Source organism: Mixophyes fleayi, chromosome 2, assembly GCF_038048845.1.
Source record: "Mixophyes fleayi isolate aMixFle1 chromosome 2, aMixFle1.hap1, whole genome shotgun sequence".
In the NCBI taxonomy this organism is placed as follows: Eukaryota; Metazoa; Chordata; class Amphibia; order Anura; family Limnodynastidae; genus Mixophyes; species Mixophyes fleayi.
Window position 1 is genome coordinate 57679799 of NC_134403.1, and position 17630 is coordinate 57697428.

The following is a 17630-nucleotide window of genomic DNA, read 5'->3' on the forward strand; positions in this document are numbered from 1 at the left end:
GAATTCAGGCTGTTCTACTCAGTGCTTGAAAAGGTGTTACCTAATAAAGTGTTCACTGAGTGTATAGTCATCAGCACAGATCCTTGCTTTGGGGGTCAAGTACCCGCAAGCGATGCACCGCTGCATGTACATCCGCGTCTAAATGGGTCACATTTACATGAACATGCCATTAGTGTACTCTGCCTACACTTCATGCTCCGTCCCACCTCGTTCTGCCTCTCCGGCAGGTAGACACAAAAACTAGGATAAGGATGAATATGCATTTTTTGGTGCACAGCCACCATACAAAAACGTGTATTTTATGCAAAAAATAAATATATATATATATATATATATATATATATATATATATATATATATATATATATATATATATATTATATATATATATATATATATAAATGGCTTGAGTCCAACTCTAAATGAGCCTTATTATGATAATGATACTCAATAATATGGTCGCTATGTGGACCTAATATCTAACCGGAAATGCTTCTGATGTTTACAGAATACATAAATGTTTTACACCTTTACATAAACTTGCACTCGGCTCCATGTCCCTCTAGCTGAGTCACTGCTAATTTGTTTATAAGTCCAGCTTTCTCCATGATAATCAGTTTTTTCTCACAGTAGAACAAATACATAATAAATATTTTAGGAATTGCGATGCCTCACATACTTTGTGGCCATATATTGAGATCTTCAGGCTACTCCCAATGACAATGTGCACATATGTCACTGATATGCAGGACAGTGGTACAAAAAACCTCTGTGAAGTAACAAACAGCGCTTTGAACTTGTAATTTCCACATGGGTATTTTTTTGGGGGGGGAGGGGGGGGGGGGGGGGGTTTAGAGCATTACACAGGCTTGTGCTGAGATAAAGCTACACTGCTTGTCTTTTCAATATATGGGTTGCCCTCTCACCCAGGTAGACATATGTTTTAAAAAATTAAACATATTTTTTTTTTTACTGAATTAAAAAAAAAAATATGTTTCTCATTAGTTAGATTTCAGTACATTACTATACATATTATAGCATAAATTAAATTCCTTACCTACAGACACCTCTTGTGTGGAGTTTGAGAGTTTAGAAGGTGTGTTTGTATTTCCTCATTTCAACTCTTTTTCCATGATCTAGACACTCCCCCTCTACGGTATGATGTTATCAGAGCGTTTGTTCTCTGGTTTGTTTTAAAGCACCACTGAGGTCAGGGAATTTATTTCTATAGAGACCAGAGTCACCATAGTATTGTATACTAACCTCACAGCTTAGTAGCAAAAGGCATAGCAGTAAGATTATATCTGATGACTACAATATACTTTATGTTGATATATTATTCACCAACATCACATTTCTATTTTCACAAAAATCAATCTTAATCTATTTTTTGCAATTTAAAAATAAATACTTACAAAATACACTTGCATACTAAAACTTGAAATACAGGTTTTTGAAATGCAAACTCTCTCTAACTTGTCATTCCACATTTCATGAATATATGGCATTGTCACCGAACAGCAAAATAAACTTTCTGCAGCTTGTCAACATAAAATATATTATAGGGAAAATGTAAAAATGAGTGCAGAAGAACAATAAATGGTATACATAATTCATACTTACCAACTTTCTGTTGGTGAAATCCGGGAGCCTGCAGAGGAGGTGGGCGTGACGGGGGGGCGGGGCTCCAAGTGGCGTCATTTTGGACCTGCCCCCATGACGTGATGACGCAAAATGCGTCATTTGACAGCGGGGGGCGGGGCCAAACGCCGCGATTCACCGGGAATCGCGGCGTTTGGGACTTAATTCTGACCACTTCACTAGGAAGTGGGCAGAATTATCCAGATGCGGGGGATTGCCACACTCGCCCGGGAGCCCGGGAGACTCTCGCAAAATGCGGGAGTCTCCCGGATATTTCGGGAGAGTTGGCAAGTCTGACATAATTTGGTGAAGTATTATCTGGGGAGAGTCTTCTCTTTATCCTCCCAAGTGAGAATCATAAAGGAAAACCCAAAAAATATCATAACCAAATACATAAATAAGTATATAAAATAAAAACCCCTTCCATTTCATTCTTCCCAAGTCTAGCAGGCTACTTAGCATCAGGCCGGGGGAATATTTACTAAACAGCGGGTTTAAAAAAGTCAAGATCTTGCCTATAGCAACCAATCAGATTCTAGTTATCATTTATTTAGAACATTCTACAAAATGACAGCTAGAGTCCGATTGATTGCTATGGGCAACATCTCCACTTTTTAAAACTCGCAGTTTTGTAAATATACCCAGCAGTCTGCTAGGGGTGTGGGGTCTCGAAAAATGAATGGTCCCCTGCACCTAGAACTCCTGAGTAGCATGGGGCCCCACTTAGTACCCCTGGCTGGTCGGTACCAGGGGAACAGTATAAATAATAATTTAAAAAAATAAAAGTGCCCCAGGAGAAAGTAAATATATAGTGCCTGTGGCCAGGTCCATCTTGAAATGTGTTCCAGCAACAGAAGGGTTAATATCCAGTGCCAGATGGGTTAAACCCCAATGTTAGGGGATGTAAAAAAGTATTAAGGGAATGATTATTAATTTAAATGTATATATTTAATGTATGGGCGCCCTAGGGCTGGTCAGTAGCTGTCGTGCAGCGAAGAAAAGGTTAAGCGCCGGGAGTGTAAATGCATTTATTTTCATATTGGTCCTATATTGATTTATTATGAGATTTTGGAAGAAATGTGTTTCTGCAACTGTCTGGGGAAAGGATCCCATGATTATTAATTCTTTTCATGTGAGTAACTGATTAGCCTGACTACACTCTGCCCGCTACTCTGCAGCTCTGGCCAGAGTGAGAGGCCAGGGGGAACCATCCACAACAACCCTGATCTAAAAGGAAGAGGTCAGGTGTACCAGCCCAGGTGCCCAGCAAGCGGGTACACTAGCAGCGAGAGTTACCCTGAAGAAAGCGGTGAAGGAGCCGAGTGGTGGCAGAAGAGCCCCTCCTACAGCGTTTAGAGGGGCGCAATTGGGATAAAAAAAGGGAACTGTGGCAAGGCAAACCCAGCCGGTCCCCAGCAACACAGACAGGGTTGCATAAGAAGTCCATTCTGCCACCGTGCCCCCTTATGAAAACATACCTCCTAACACTTGCCTAGGCGGCATCCGGACAGGGCAAGTGGCCACGACATGAAGGGGGTCTGGCCCCGACACGATGGGGGCTGCCCCGTTTTCACCTCTGCTCTCTGGGGGCTTGTTCTTTACATCAAAATTAGTCCTTTGAGAAAGCGCACCTAAGCGAAACACGTGTCGGCGTCTTCACTGGATGCTCCTTTAGTCTCAGATTATAATATAAGAGATTGCTTGAGATTGAGAATCCTAGCTCCACTAAACTCAAAGCAAGTATTGAGCAATTAAAAGGCAGGTAGCAATCCACTCCTCATATACAGATACGGTTTGCACATTCTTACAGCTTATATTAGGCTTTAAGTGCAAATAGGAAATCTAGGAGGCAGGCAGTAAGTTTTATGTAGCGATGGATATGGCTACACACTGCTGCCAATCTGGACTAATTTTGTAAAGAGCAAGACCGCAGACAGGATATTGACTACATAATATTGCATATGCTTACATTCTACAGATCATTTCAACCTTAACCGCTAATCTATTTTAGTGGATACTAGATCTTATATGAACAAGCCACATAAAATTCCTGGATATAAAATAGAGCAATGATTGTTAAAATGAAGTGTTGAAGGACTACAATCCAGGTAGATAAGAGGCAGGCCATTTTGAAGTGAGTGGCTGACTACATAAACGGGCATTATGACTTTCAAAAAATTGAGTCATTGATGAACCACTGCACCTGAATAGCTCGAGCATAAATTCTTTATTAATATAGGAGACAATCCTAAGTGCATTCAGTGATTTTAAACATATACATTTTTGTTTGTTCATTAACACATAATTCTTACATTATATTTTGCTGATTTTCAATAAGTTATTTTAATTGAATGTAATAAAGATAAGTTTTAATAAGAATAAGACGTTCTTTACCAACTAATATGTTCAGTTGAGAACATAAGGGAGTACTAGTGCACCGTCTTTTGAAAAAACTTCTTGTTTCTTCTGTAATCACCCTCCCCAATCACCCACAAGGAGTAACAAAATTCATACCAACAAATCATCCTCCCATATCCTCTTTCTACCCTGCTCCTTCTCATAGTTGCTGGGGACATCTCACTCAACACTCCACGTTCCATCCACCTCATACTGCCACTCCCTCCAAACTTATCCACAGCTCTCTATTACCCTCCCCTTTTCCTGTGCAGTCTAGAACACGCTCTAATTTGACAACCTCACATTCATTCAGTTTGTATTCCTTTCACAATCCCTCTACCGCCTTACAAACACTGCCTTACCTCTTCTAACATTTTATCTAAACCACAACCACACAAAGAGTACCTTCATACCCTATGGGCGAACCTCATAAAAGTATACCATACTTAACAAACCACACTGGGTATCAGTTCATAGGTACCAGCAGTCTGTTGAAGCGATCCTGCAAGGCAATGATCCAGCCCAAATATCAGCCCACTTCCGGTGAGCACACACAAGGACACGGGTCAGTGGAGAATTACGCATCTGGCAGACGTCCTCTTCTTGTTTGGTTCTCTAGTGGTTGTTCCTAAACAGTTCAACAGGAACTGTAATTCCCAGTCCATCCTGTCAAACCAAGTCTCTTTATGGTTCCCAGGCAACGCTTTTTATGTTTACACAGTGTTGCATTCTGGGTATCAGCGAGGCAGTGTCCTGGTTGGTGGCCCTTATCTCCAAGGTATAGTTTAGGGCTTAGACTCTCGCCCTCCTGGAACCCTACATGGACACACTTCACATCCCACAGCAGAGTGACTCCAGATCTCTGAACTCCTAGGACTCCTAGAACCCTTGCTGAACAAGGCTCCTTGAAGTCAGAAGTGTAAGCAATTGGTACCATTGGTAGCTTACCAACCTTACCCTACTCTGAACACCCCCATGGGTAAACACTTCTCTGGACCAGGACACTGTATGACAGATTTAAAAGTCTTAATACTGAAAGTTTTTTTAAAAAAATGACAGGGAGAGAAAAATCTGGGAATTCAAGCTGATAAGGACATTTTTAGTCATTGACTCAACCTAACACCTGGATTTATGACCCACTACATGGACAACTTCACACCCCACAGCAGAGTAACTCCAAGGGGTAAATGTATCAAGCTGAGAGTTTTCTGGCGGGTTTGAAAAACCAATCAGATTCTAGCTATCATTTATTTAGTACATTATACAAAATGATAGCTGGAATCTGATTGGTTGTTATAGGCAACATCTCCACTTTTTAAACCCGCCGGAAAACTCTCAGTTTGATACATTTACCCCCAGATCTCTGAACTCCTAGGACTTTCACTCTTCCATCCATAACGAAAACCTCTGTTTCATTACTATAGCTTATCTTAATGATGTATTCTCCCACCCTGTACAAATTGCTTGATGTAACATCTCTTAAATGTTGTGCCCTTTTCTCAATCATTCATTTCTAAACTTGCCTGATGAAGGGGCCTCTGTGCTCTGAAAGCTGGCAAATAAAAAAAAATATTTTGGTTAGCCAATAAAGGTATCACTCCTATTATACTTTTGTCTTTTTTTGACACAAAAGTATTCAACATCACAACCTTACCCGACAAAGGTTTATAAAATAGTCATCGAATCTTGGCACAAAAAGCTCTAGGAAACTACTAGTATACCCTTACAATTATATTGCACTTATATTCAAAGGATCTCCATATAGATAGATATAAAATCATCATTCAATAATTTTAAACATAACAAAACATTGATTTTTTTTTTTAAAAAACATAAGAGGGTTTAAATTCAAAAAGGCAAGAGGAGAGGAGCATGTGTGACTGGGGCACTATGTGTTACATGCTTATATGTATATATTATTAAAACATATTCTTTATTAGATTAAATTAAAATGAGTAAAGAAAAGTTCTTCCCAATGTTATCCTGAGTAGTACTAGTAGCAAAATATTAAAAACAAATTAGTGAAAGTGATGATATTAGCTGTCTAATATGTTCTCACGAATAAAGCTGTAACCACCACCTACATATTGCAAATATATATGTACTATATCAACTGCATCAGAATAGAGCACCAATGCTCTGTGTCATAAGCTGACTTAGAAGCAATCTCCTAACTACAGAAACATTAATAGGCATAATAAACTTATTGTTTTTAGGCTAATATCTTGAAGGCCTCTTTTGACAATAGTCCTACAAAGGAAATTATTAGTGGTGGTCAAGCAGTGACAATAATTGGGGATTTGTAAAGAAACAGATACTGATTCAACTGATTCTGCTTATGCTCCATATAATAGTGACAGGCTCTCTATCTAGCTACTTACAGCTGACAATAAATGGCAGCATTCAGTTAGTATATTGGATCAGATCTTATAAATGCAGGTCTAATCCCCTCTTATATAATTAAGGATTGTCAGAAACCCCGTGATATTAGCAGGCAAGTTAATTATTAGAACAGCATATATATGGACTCCCTATTCAAATACTGCGAGGCGAATGCCCTGCAGCTTTATCCTGGCAAAGCTAGATGGAGAGCCTGTCACTATTTTGACCACCACTAATAATTTCCTTAGCAGAATTATTGTCAAAAGAGGCTTTCAAGAGATTAGCCTAAAACAAAAAGTTTATTATATCTATATTCCTATTAATGTTTTTGTACTTCTAAGTCAGCTTATGACAGAGCATTGGTGCTCTATTCTGATGCTCACTGTGACTTGATCACAATTAAATAACTTTTGGTAAAAATTTATTTAAAGCAAATAGTGCAGGGCACTTATTTTTGATATTGTGTATATTGTGATATAGGAAATCGATATCTGAGACCAGGGTAGAAAAGTTGGTTTTTCTGTTTAAACTTCCTATAGGAGATGCCTATTTCTGATGTATATATCTGTTACAATAAGCCTGTGTTTACCAAGCCATTGGTGTATTGTGATGTGGGGAAGTGGCTTGTTTTGGGGGTTTTTTTTTGTTCTGTGGAAATGTGTATTCGGCGACTGTCTGAAGTATTCATGCCAGTCAGACCTTTTGACTTGCTGGTGAGTCTCCTGCCTCTGAAATAAGATCCAGGAAATCACAGCAAGGTTTTTAAGAATTTCATAGCTAAGTATAAATATTAGTGGCTTTGCAATGCATGTAAATCCATGTTTGTGTAAATAGAGTACATCCTGATTCTAAAAATAGACTATTTCGGAACTGTATAAAAGATGAGATGTGTGCGCATGTAATGTATTCTGATTTTTCATCTGACCTGATCACACTGGTATCTTCCACCAGTGTGTGAGAGCAAATAAACATCTTGCTTCAAAGACCTGCTTGGAAACATCTTCAATATTGCTGTATTCCTGTGATCTACAGATTAAACCCTAAATCTAATCCGTTCTCCGGCTGTCTCTAAGGTTTGGACCCAAGCGTTTCCAGTACCACTGCTTTGCCTGCTACCCAGCAGCCCTGGTCAATGTGATAGGCCGGGAGGGAATCCATTCACAGCAACCCTGATCCATAGTAAGAGGTCCGGCGTTACCAGCCCAGGTACACCAGCAACGAGACATGCTAGCAGCGTCAGTTACACAGAAGAAACCCGGTTCTGGATGCCGGTATAGAAGTCCAGTGGTGGCAGCTTGTGTAAGCCCCTCCTACTGCAGCAAGAGGGCGCATTTGTGATAACGAAAGGGAACGATGGCAAAGTAAGCCCAGCCGGTTCCCAGCAACAACAGACAGGGTGGCATAGGCGGTCCATCCTGTCACACGCACTTATTATAACCAGTTGATATAGTACATATATATTTGCTATTAGACTGGTCAATATATATGTGGTGGTTACAGCTTTATTTGTGAAAACATATTAGACAGCTAATAGGAGTCCAATAGATTGAAACTATTAAGTTAGGATATCAGCACATGCTAGTGTTTATATTATTTGTATTGTTTATATATTAAACACAGCGAGACTTGGTGCACAGCTGCCATTTTATTGACATCTTTTTATCACTATTCATCACTTTCACTAATTTGTTTTTAATATTTTGCTACTAGTATTTAGGATAACACTGGGAATACCCTTTCTTTATTAATTTTAATTAATTTAATAAAGAATATGTTTCAGTAATGTCAATGAACACGTATCAGAGTGCCCCAGTCAAACATGATCTTCTCCTCTTGCCTTTTTGAATTTACACTAAGGGCCAGATTTACTAAACTGCGGGTTTGAAAAAGTGGAGATGTTGCCTATAGCAACCAATCAAATTCTAGTTATCATTTGTTTAGTAAATTCTACAAAATAACTAGAACCGGATTGGTTGCTATAGGCAACATCTCCACTTTTTCAAACCCGCAGTTTAGCAAATCTGGCCCTATGTATACATGTATATGGTGCACCACCCAATTCCCATAATTACTGCGAGTGTCGCAGCTGTAATTAGAATCGGTACTGTGATTACCTGGTGATGGTGATTACAACTCTATTAATAAAACAGGGTTTCTCTAACCAAATGTTCATCTTCACTCCTATATCTAATATAGTCCATGTAACTGATTTATAATGATCAGCTCCTAATGTCCAATATACACTTCACACACTGATCAAATCCACACTCATACATGCAGTGTCCTTATTGTCCGTTTAACATAATGGCTGATCACTTAGAGGGCACAGTTGCCAAAATCTGTAGGAACACACACCCTGCTGCTAATATCTCCCCTTCAACACACTCGCTTACTTGTGTCCAGTGTAAGTGCGCAGATGCCTCGCGCTCCGCCGTGGAACGCATCTGGAACGCATCCACTCTGACAAACTACGGCTCCTGGTAATGGCCAAAATTATGTTCCCAACACATGTCGTCGTAGCCTGATTTTTACAAGGGGATTCCCCATGTCTGTGTTCTTCTCATCTCCTAAACACAGTGCCTCTCTCGGGAGAGTGATCAGGTATTAACCCTTTAAATCCACAGATCGTACACAAGATTCCAGGAATTTAGCAATACACGAAATATACCTAACTTAAAAAAGTATCCTTAATCTCTTATAGCAATTACAGACAAACTAACATATATTAGGTCCATACATCAAGGACTGCAAAGACAAGTTCAAAGTCATCAATGTTCATGCCCAGCGGAGCTAGTGTTTGCGTATTAAAAATACAGTGGTCTTCCTCTTTTCAAATGTCCTTATTAGAATCTCCACCTCTCCAGGGCATCTCTACTGTTTTTTTATCCCTATACATTTTAATCCACTCAGATCTATATCATGAGCTTCATTGAAATGTGCTGACCCACTATGCGGCCTATTTATTAAGATATTGACCCTGCAGAAACTTCCTTTTCCTTTTAGGCATTTTAAAGTAACACATCTATCCAACCAAAGCCTAACACAGGAGATATTTCCTGTATTAGGCAAAGTATCAAATTAAAACACAGTCCCCATAATTTTCAATGGTGACTGCGGTCTAGGCCAATTTAACAAGCTCTAAAAAGCCTAGCCTTTCGTATCTTGACCCTGAAGGCTTCTACCTTATGGGGAGAGCATCGCAGGAGAAGGATCTATGGATCTCTCTCTGGCACCCTACCTGCTCTCACCTCCATTAAGTAATAGAAAATGGCTCTGCGCATGTGTGCCATCACAGACACATTACTGTGCCCCTTAATCACCATGCTGTGCCTCCTTATGATCATACTGCGCCCTCCATGCTGCTTTTGCCCCCCGTTCTCCTGGCCCCCTTTTAACACCCTGTGTCATGCTGCTTTTGCTCCCCCCTTCATCACCCTGTGTCATTTTGCTTCTGCTCCCCCCAGGGCCGGATTTACCATTAGTAAACCTAGGCAATTGCCTAGGGCCCAACGGTCCCCAGAGGGCCCTCCCAGGGCTAGCGGTGAGACCAACCTTTAAAAATGGGCCGCAACTTATGGGCCAGTGCTATGTGCTTGCACCCCCGGGCTAAAGTCTTCCAGCCAGCCCCTGAATAGGGGTATATGTTAAGCTAAAAAACTATAGTGCTATGGATTTTTTCAGGGAGGGGGCCCCAAACCAGTATCTAGCCTAGGGCCCCTGTGGTCTAAATCCGGCTCTGGCTCCCCCTTTCTCCTGGCCCCACTTTATCACCCTGTGCTATGCTGCTTTGGCCCATCTTTACACTCTACCATGCTGTCTGTGGTTCCCCTTCACTCTCTGCCATGCTGTCTGTACTCCCCCTTCACTCTCTGCCATGCTGCCTTCACTCTGCCATGCTGTCTGTGCTTCCCCTTGCTTCCGTTCCTCCACTTACCTTTTCTATCGGCTTCTTTCTTCTCTTGTCTTCTTGCCGACTCCTTTCTGCGGCGCTCCTCACTGAACGTCGGGCGTGATGACGTCCCGTCCGACATTCAGTGCAAACGGAGCAGTTTCGTGCTCCACCCACCAACGAAGAGGGGAGCGATCAGGGTTGGTTCCTACCAAGGGATAGCCAGTCCAACCCTGTATATATATATATATATATATATATATATATATATACACACACATTTACACACGCCCCCCCCCCCCCCCCCCGATCAGCCACATTAACACCACTGATAAGTGAAGCGAATAACATTATCACGTTACAATGGCACCTGTCAATTGGTGGGATGTCTTAAGCAGCAAGTGAACAGTCCGTTCTTAAAGTTGATGTGTTGGAAGCAGGAAAAATGGCCAAGCATCAGGGGCGGATCTAGACAATTGTTCTACCCGGGGCGATTTTAGGGGGGGGCGATTTAGGCCCCAACCTCCTTTCTGACTTCTAAGGCTGCCGGCGGCTGCACACTATGTGCTGGTCCGCTCGGCAGTGACAGTATGCTGCCCGGCTGCTCTGATTGTGTTTTAAACACAATCAGAGCAGCCGGGCAGCACACTGTCACTGCTGAACGGACCTGCACAGCAAGCCCCCCCTGGATCCGCCACTGCCAAGCATAAGGATCTGAGCTATTTTAACAAGGACCAAATTGTGATGGCTAGATGACTGGGTCAGAGCATCTCCAAAACGGCAGGTCTTGTGGGGTGCACCCGGTATGCAGTTGTTAGTACCTAAAAGTGGTCCAAGAAAGGACAACCGGTGAACTGGCGACAGGGTCATGAGCGACCAAGGCTTATTGACACACATGGGGATTGAAGGCTAGCTCATCTGGTCGAATCCAACAGAAGAGCTACTGTAGCTCAAATTGCTGAAAAAGTTAATGCTGGCTATGATAAAAAGGTGCCAGAGCACACAGTGCATAAGTTTGCTGCGTATGGGACTGCGTAGCCGCAGACCGGTCAGAGTGCCCATGTTGACATCTGTCCACCGCCGAAATCTGCAATGTGCATGTGAGCACCAGAACTGGACAATCGAGCAATGGAAGAAGGTGGCCTGGTCTGATAAATCACATTTTCTTTTACATCATCTGGATGGCCGGGTGCATGTCTGTCATTGAAACTAGGGAAGAGATGGCACCAGTGAACGAGTTCTCTGTACAGCGCTGTGGAATTAGTGGCGCTATATAAATAGATGATGAGGATGATAGTGAGAGTAGAGATGCTTCATTACGACAGGAAGCAGAGAGATCTGATGCTGAGTAAGATGGTTTCATTGTTTCCTTTTGTCTTTCACTTACTTTATTCACAAAGTGTAATTAAGACAACTTTTCCAAAGTAATTCAGTTTAGTGAATGAGATAGGTGAAAGCAAAGAGAGGGAAGAAACGTATTTTACCTATGTGTCTAATTGTCATAAGGAATACTGATAAAACTGCATTTTTATAGGTGTATTTTGCTACCCTGAGGGTTTTACAGATTGTTTGGGAATTCACTTACCGTCAGTATCCTGCTGTTACTCACCACTCCTACTGTGGCTGCCTGACACTTACCAACTGTGTCAACTGCACACCAACATGTAATTATAGAGTAGTCACTGCCCCCACCGACACATGGAACCACAAGGGGTGTGCATAACTGCTGCAGCAGCTCTTTGCTGATAACTCTGGCTGCTTACTTTAGATCAGGACTGGTAGATAGCAGGCAGAGTGTTAACTCAGGATGCTGGTCTTAACACAAGTCCACTAGGGGTTCGATTAGGGCAGGCTTGCCTAACCTGTGGCACTCCAGGTGTTTGTAAAACTATGAGTCCCAGCATACCCTTCTATATATTGGCAAAGCATGCGGGGGCTTGTAGTTTCACAACACCTGGAGTGCCACAGGTTAGCAAAGCCTGGATTAGGGTGTTATCTCATATATACAAAGGTGAGGTAGACTCAGCACCCTCTCCACCCTGACTCCACTACGTATAAATTGGGATATTTAGTCTTTAAATCACCTTCCCAAACTGATCCCTCCGGGGTCTAGCACCATCTTCAAGCCAAAATTGTCTCCAAAGTGTTGGTAGCAAGACCACAGAGCAGCAGCCTTCCTGCTGCTAAAGCCCTCAGGGATCCAGAATGGCGCTTTGCCTTGAGACCTCTGGGAATATAGAACCCGCTGTTCACCAGTTCTCGTGGATGGGAACTGGAGCGGCGGCATAACAATGCCGAAATCACCTTAATCCCCACTGTTACACCAGGATAAGTGCTTTGAGTATTTTTATTTTAAGTTATTTATATAACGCTTACATATTATGCCGCTCTTTACAGAGAATATTTAATCATTTGCATCAGCCCCTGATCCAGTTGATCTATACTCCCTACCAAACAGACACACTATGGGTAATTGGACAGAAACCAATTAACCTATCAGTATGTCATTCATTTACATTTGCTTCTATTAATCCACAGACACACTGCGCAGATTCCATAATCTCTACATTCTCTCAGCGTGGACTGGAGGGCCGCTACGCTACAATGATGGTAGTGGATATTTACCCATTTAAGTTTAATTGACTTCAAATAATAAAGGCATTTTACTGCAAAGACTGCTCAAATCATATACTGTAACACACCAGCTACATTTTTAAAAATGTTTTCAATTTATTATCCAGATGCGTTGTTAGTAGAATGACACATTATTTTATACAAAGCATTTAAAAACAGTTCATTAATTTCATGATTTAAAAAAAACTCACATATACTGTAGTACGACTAAAAGATGATAGCACATTATTTACAAAACTGCAGTTATTTATGTACCATAGTAAAACAGTTTGCTTAGAGTTTATATAAGGTTAAAAAGAGTTCAAGTGAAAATAAAACATTTTACATTACTGAGTTGCAGGATTCATTTATTTCACATTAAGTCATATTTTAGATAATAAATCATGCATTTTATTTGAATTTTGCTACACATACAAACAGATGGCTGAAAAGAACAACACTTCTGTTTGGCAATGAAATTTAGCATTTGTCCTCGTTTGTTCATTGAACGCACTAGAGAATGAAAACTTATAAGAGATCTCTTCTTCCTTCAGTTAATTTCTGTGCACTCCTGCAACTTTCACCAAAGACTCTGTTTTGAAGAAAAGATTTTAATTGATATTTAATAACCAGTTGAAAAAAAGGTTTTGGTGAGTATTTTATTCAATTACACTAATTGGAAAGTTATGTATATCTTAGAGTTCCCAGGTCCATTGCTGCCACTTCAGACTTGCCAACCTTGTAAACTACCCACAGGAGATGGGGACCTGACCAGCGTTAAAAATAGTTTGATGCTGGCTACATCTGTTTGTGCAGCATGGTGGCTTAGTGGTTAGCACTTCTGCCTCGCAGCACTGGGGTCATGAGTTTGATTCCCGACCATGGCCTTATCTGTGAGGAGTTTGTATATTCTCCCCGTGTTTGTGTGGGTTTCCTCCGAGTCATTTGCTTTCCTCCCACACTCCAAACAAATACTGTTAGCTTAATTGGCTGCTATTAAATTGACCATAGTCTCCCTCGGTCTGTGTGTTAGGGAATTTAGACTGTAAGCCCTAATGGGGCAGGGACTGATGTGAGCGAGTTCTCTGTATAGCGCTGCGATATTAGTGGCGCTATATAAATAGCTGCTGATGATGATGATAAAGCATCATATCAAACTTTCAGGACACTGTGGACCTCTCAAGTCAAGTAATGATTAATATCTCCGGCAGAAACTGGGAAGTCACGCTTCTTACTGTTACTGGGAGTACATGTCAGAGGTTGACGATATGAGCGTCAGGTACATAATACACAATCATGTACAAAGTGGTTACACAAATACACTGGCTAGAGACCATGGATTATCCCCCCTTTGGAAAAGTGGTAGGATTCAAGTAGTGATTTCTACTGTAAAAATGTCTTTACTGTGTAGTTGAGTCTTTTGTTTATGGATACGGCAGTATCTCTTTAAACAAGCCCTAAACATTGTTTACACTTTAGCACATTGTCTTTCAATACAGTCTGACATTTATACTGATTATGACTATTATTTATACTGCTCGGAATATGTTTCTAAAAGAGGTGACAAACATGATACTTTGTAAAGTACAAAAATGTAGAGGACTATTAAAGATTGTTGGAAGTCCTTATTGCAGTTCATTAAAATATACACCTTCTCCTGCATATAACTTTTCTACTACTCCTTATTTCATCTAATATCTATAAAAATGAAAGAAAGTAAAAATATGGAATAAAAATGGATGACAATTAATTAGAATAGTGGAGTGTTATAAGAGTACCGGACATAAGAGAGGTTGAATGTGTGTCAAATCACATTCAGTAATTATACAAAAAAAAAAAAACTTTAAAAAAGATTGTAAGATACTGTACCAAATAAAATTATTGGTCAGTGTCTATTGTAGGTTTCTGTTACTATATTGAATTAAGTTGTGTTAATGTTGTAGATTGTGCTATTAGTATAATAAATGCTAACCAACCAATGCTTGGCTTGTTGCCAGCTAACTAAGTTTATAATGTATTGTTGTACTTGCTGTACAAAGTCAGCCAAGCGGGGGCGGGGTCTATTTCTTGCGTGCTTAAAGACAGACCAATCATTTCAAGGACCAAACAGTACTAAACAATCCTAAAAAGTTCATAATCATTTGCAGATATAATCAAACTTGTAAGTCATGACATAAATTAATAGGATCATAAATGGGAATGAGTGCTGATTACATATAGATTTTTCCTATTTAGGTATAATATAAACTATATATGTATCATTTGTGTACAGCTAATGTAAAAGTAATCTCTATTATGTTAAAACATTTTTTAGGTGATGAAATGAGATGATATTATCTTTAAAACACTCCAAAAGGAATGATATACACTATTTTTATACACTAAAAGAGTAAAAACATAATAGTTATTAAAAACTAGTAAAAATAAATTATAACTAATCTGTGAAGGATAATATTGTCAAGATGTGGTTTTTTTTCTCGTCTTCATCAGGTTTCCTGATAAATATCTTTTGCATTCCAATCAAAAACCTTCAGCAGTAAGTCTTTGTAACAGTCACTAAAGAAAACCTAAAGGGAATCTAAAATGACCACGAGGACAGGCTCAGTGCTCCTAAATGGAAGAATTTCTCCAATCACTGCCAGCCACGCTGGGGCAATCCTGGTTGAAGCGGAAATGGTGTTCCAGGTCCTGTCGGAAAACCAGCGAAAGCATCTGCCTGTGTTGAAAATCCTTCCAGGGCAGATGCTGAGTGTGCCTGATGGAAGAGATAATTCAATTAGAGACTCTCATTAAGAACAAACCATGGCTTATACACTTTTATCAATGAACACTTGTGAATTTGTTACATTAGAAGTGCAAGGGCTCATGAAGACGTTATTTAGACACCCTAATCCTGCTTTTCATTAACATGAGGGCTCTGCAGATTTTACCTGTTTATCCAGTAATGAATCATTACCAGCTGGACTAAAACTGCACAGTCCTGTATCCCTGTACACACTTTAACAGTACATTAGTACATAACTGGTGCATATGTAGGTTTTCATACACATCTCGATCTGTCTTCTAACAACAGAGAGGCCTGTAAGGGTGACCCCATTATAGATGCTGAAAATTGTACAAAGTGGTTGGTGGAATCAGCTCTAAAGTTTGAAAATATACGGTAAATTCTCCACCTTTAGCAAGCTAAATTTGAGCTATGCCAACAGGTTCGACCACGTCTGAGCCAGTTTGAAAATAGTTGAACCAGCCCAAACATGGCTGGGCTTTATTCTTCAATGAGACAGACAAACCAAAAAAAATACTATGTAATGTACTCATTTAAGCTCAAACAGGCAACATTTTTGTTTATTTTAACACTTTTAAAAAGGATCCTGAAGATGAACAACAGACGCGAGCTGCAAAATTAACCACAGATGCAAACTCTAAAATCGACTTGAACCCGGTGCACGACTATAGCTTGAGTAGACTTGGAGACCCACTTCACTGGGGTCCCTTCCTTGGCCTCTCTTTTGGGCCTCCCTAACATAGACAGACCACCAGAGTCTTCCTGCTTATCAATTTCGGCTCCCCCTTCCGCAATTGGAACATAGAGTTTGGGCTGCCTCCGGATCCCCTGGGCTGGGTGCGGTGCATGGTGGGTAAGAATCTTGTCCTTGCTGCTGTTTGATTATTGATTATATGGGACGTTTTGTCCCCAGATGTGTTGCACATATTGTCCTTAGCAATATTTCTGATGCTGTTAGTGCTTCCAACTGCGCCCCCCCCTTCCCTCATCTCCTTTCCTTTACCCCTTCCCGCTTCCCATTGATATAATACATAAAACTTAGAGGAAACACCTTGTACATTCATTTTTTTTTTGAGTACTATGTTGTTTGTCTTTTTCCTGATGTTTCCTCTTTAAATAAAGAAAATAATATAAAAAAAAATAATCGACTTGAATTCAAGAACGTACAACAAACATGTTTAAGACCCTTGAAATGGACTCAAACTTCAAACAGGTTGAAATGTAACAAGTATCTCTAATGGTCAAGCTTGTTAATACAGCGCTCTGGAACAAATGGAGTCTTCTACCTGTAATAATGCGTTTTGTGCTGCGGCTGCTGCGGCGGCGGCTGCAGCTGCACTCTGCTGGAATCCTTGCAGAGACTGAGAGGGACTTTGTGGAAATCCAGGAAGACCAGAAAGAGAGAGAAGGGGGAATGCTGATGGCCTAAGGGAAGACAACAACAATAAAAAACATAATGAGTTAGAAAAGTCATAATTGCTATAACCATCAGCAACTCTTCTTATGGGCCACAATAAGACAATAAGAATGAAAGTCAGCTGCTGGATGCACCAGCATTCTAAGTGCTACTGTGGAGAATAGAATGCTGGGACATGACACAGGAAAGTGCGATTTTGCTAGGCAGGAGCACCTGGCTAGTAAGTGTAGCTTCTATCTGCCATAACTGGCCGTCTATTAAAAAGGGTCTAGAAACTGCAGAATATGGAAAGAAAATAGTTATTTGTTTAACAGCAAATTCCAGCAAACTTTATATTCAAATATAAATTTTAGTTGTGAAACTCCTCTAATTATATAAAGATTACCAAAAAATCTGTGAATGTTTATATTGAAATGTACCATATTGTAGCCTTTTAATTTTAATTTATATTTGGAACATGGTTATTACTCCCAACAGAGGGGGATCCTGAATACAACCGTGGAAGA

At 40.4% G+C, this 17630-nt stretch overlaps 2 protein-coding genes and 1 long non-coding RNA gene across 9 annotated transcripts in view; 1 reads left to right on the forward strand and 2 right to left on the reverse strand.

Annotated features, from left to right (window-relative positions):
* The window catches only part of STOML3 (stomatin like 3), a 23612-nt gene extending 14707 nt beyond the window's left edge, over positions 1 to 8905 (reverse strand). Inside the window, exon 1 of one of the 4 annotated variants that reach the window (XM_075199033.1) lies at positions 8814 to 8905. In XM_075199033.1, the coding sequence (XP_075055134.1) occupies positions 8814 to 8864 (51 nt within the window). In that variant the 5' untranslated portion in view covers positions 8865 to 8905. Of the gene's footprint in view, positions 1 to 1057; positions 1088 to 4519; positions 5127 to 5488; positions 5597 to 8813 lie in introns of those variants that run through there. The other 3 variants (XM_075199032.1, XM_075199034.1, XM_075199035.1) reach the window with 3 other exon arrangements.
* On the forward strand, positions 8891 to 15559 carry LOC142140987 (uncharacterized). The gene is made up of 3 exons (XR_012688594.1): positions 8891 to 9021; positions 12848 to 12919; positions 15413 to 15559. It is a non-coding gene; the product is annotated as an uncharacterized LOC142140987 (long non-coding RNA).
* Positions 13274 to 17630, reverse strand: part of PROSER1 (proline and serine rich 1) — a 47321-nt gene continuing 42964 nt past the window's right edge. For all 4 annotated transcript variants that reach the window (XM_075199031.1, XM_075199030.1, XM_075199029.1 and 1 more), the window contains 2 exons: positions 16994 to 17132; positions 13274 to 15677 (listed from right to left, as the gene is read on the reverse strand). In XM_075199031.1, the coding sequence (XP_075055132.1) occupies positions 15555 to 15677; positions 16994 to 17132 (262 nt within the window). In that variant the 3' untranslated portion in view covers positions 13274 to 15554. The remainder of the gene's footprint in view (positions 15678 to 16993; positions 17133 to 17630) is intronic.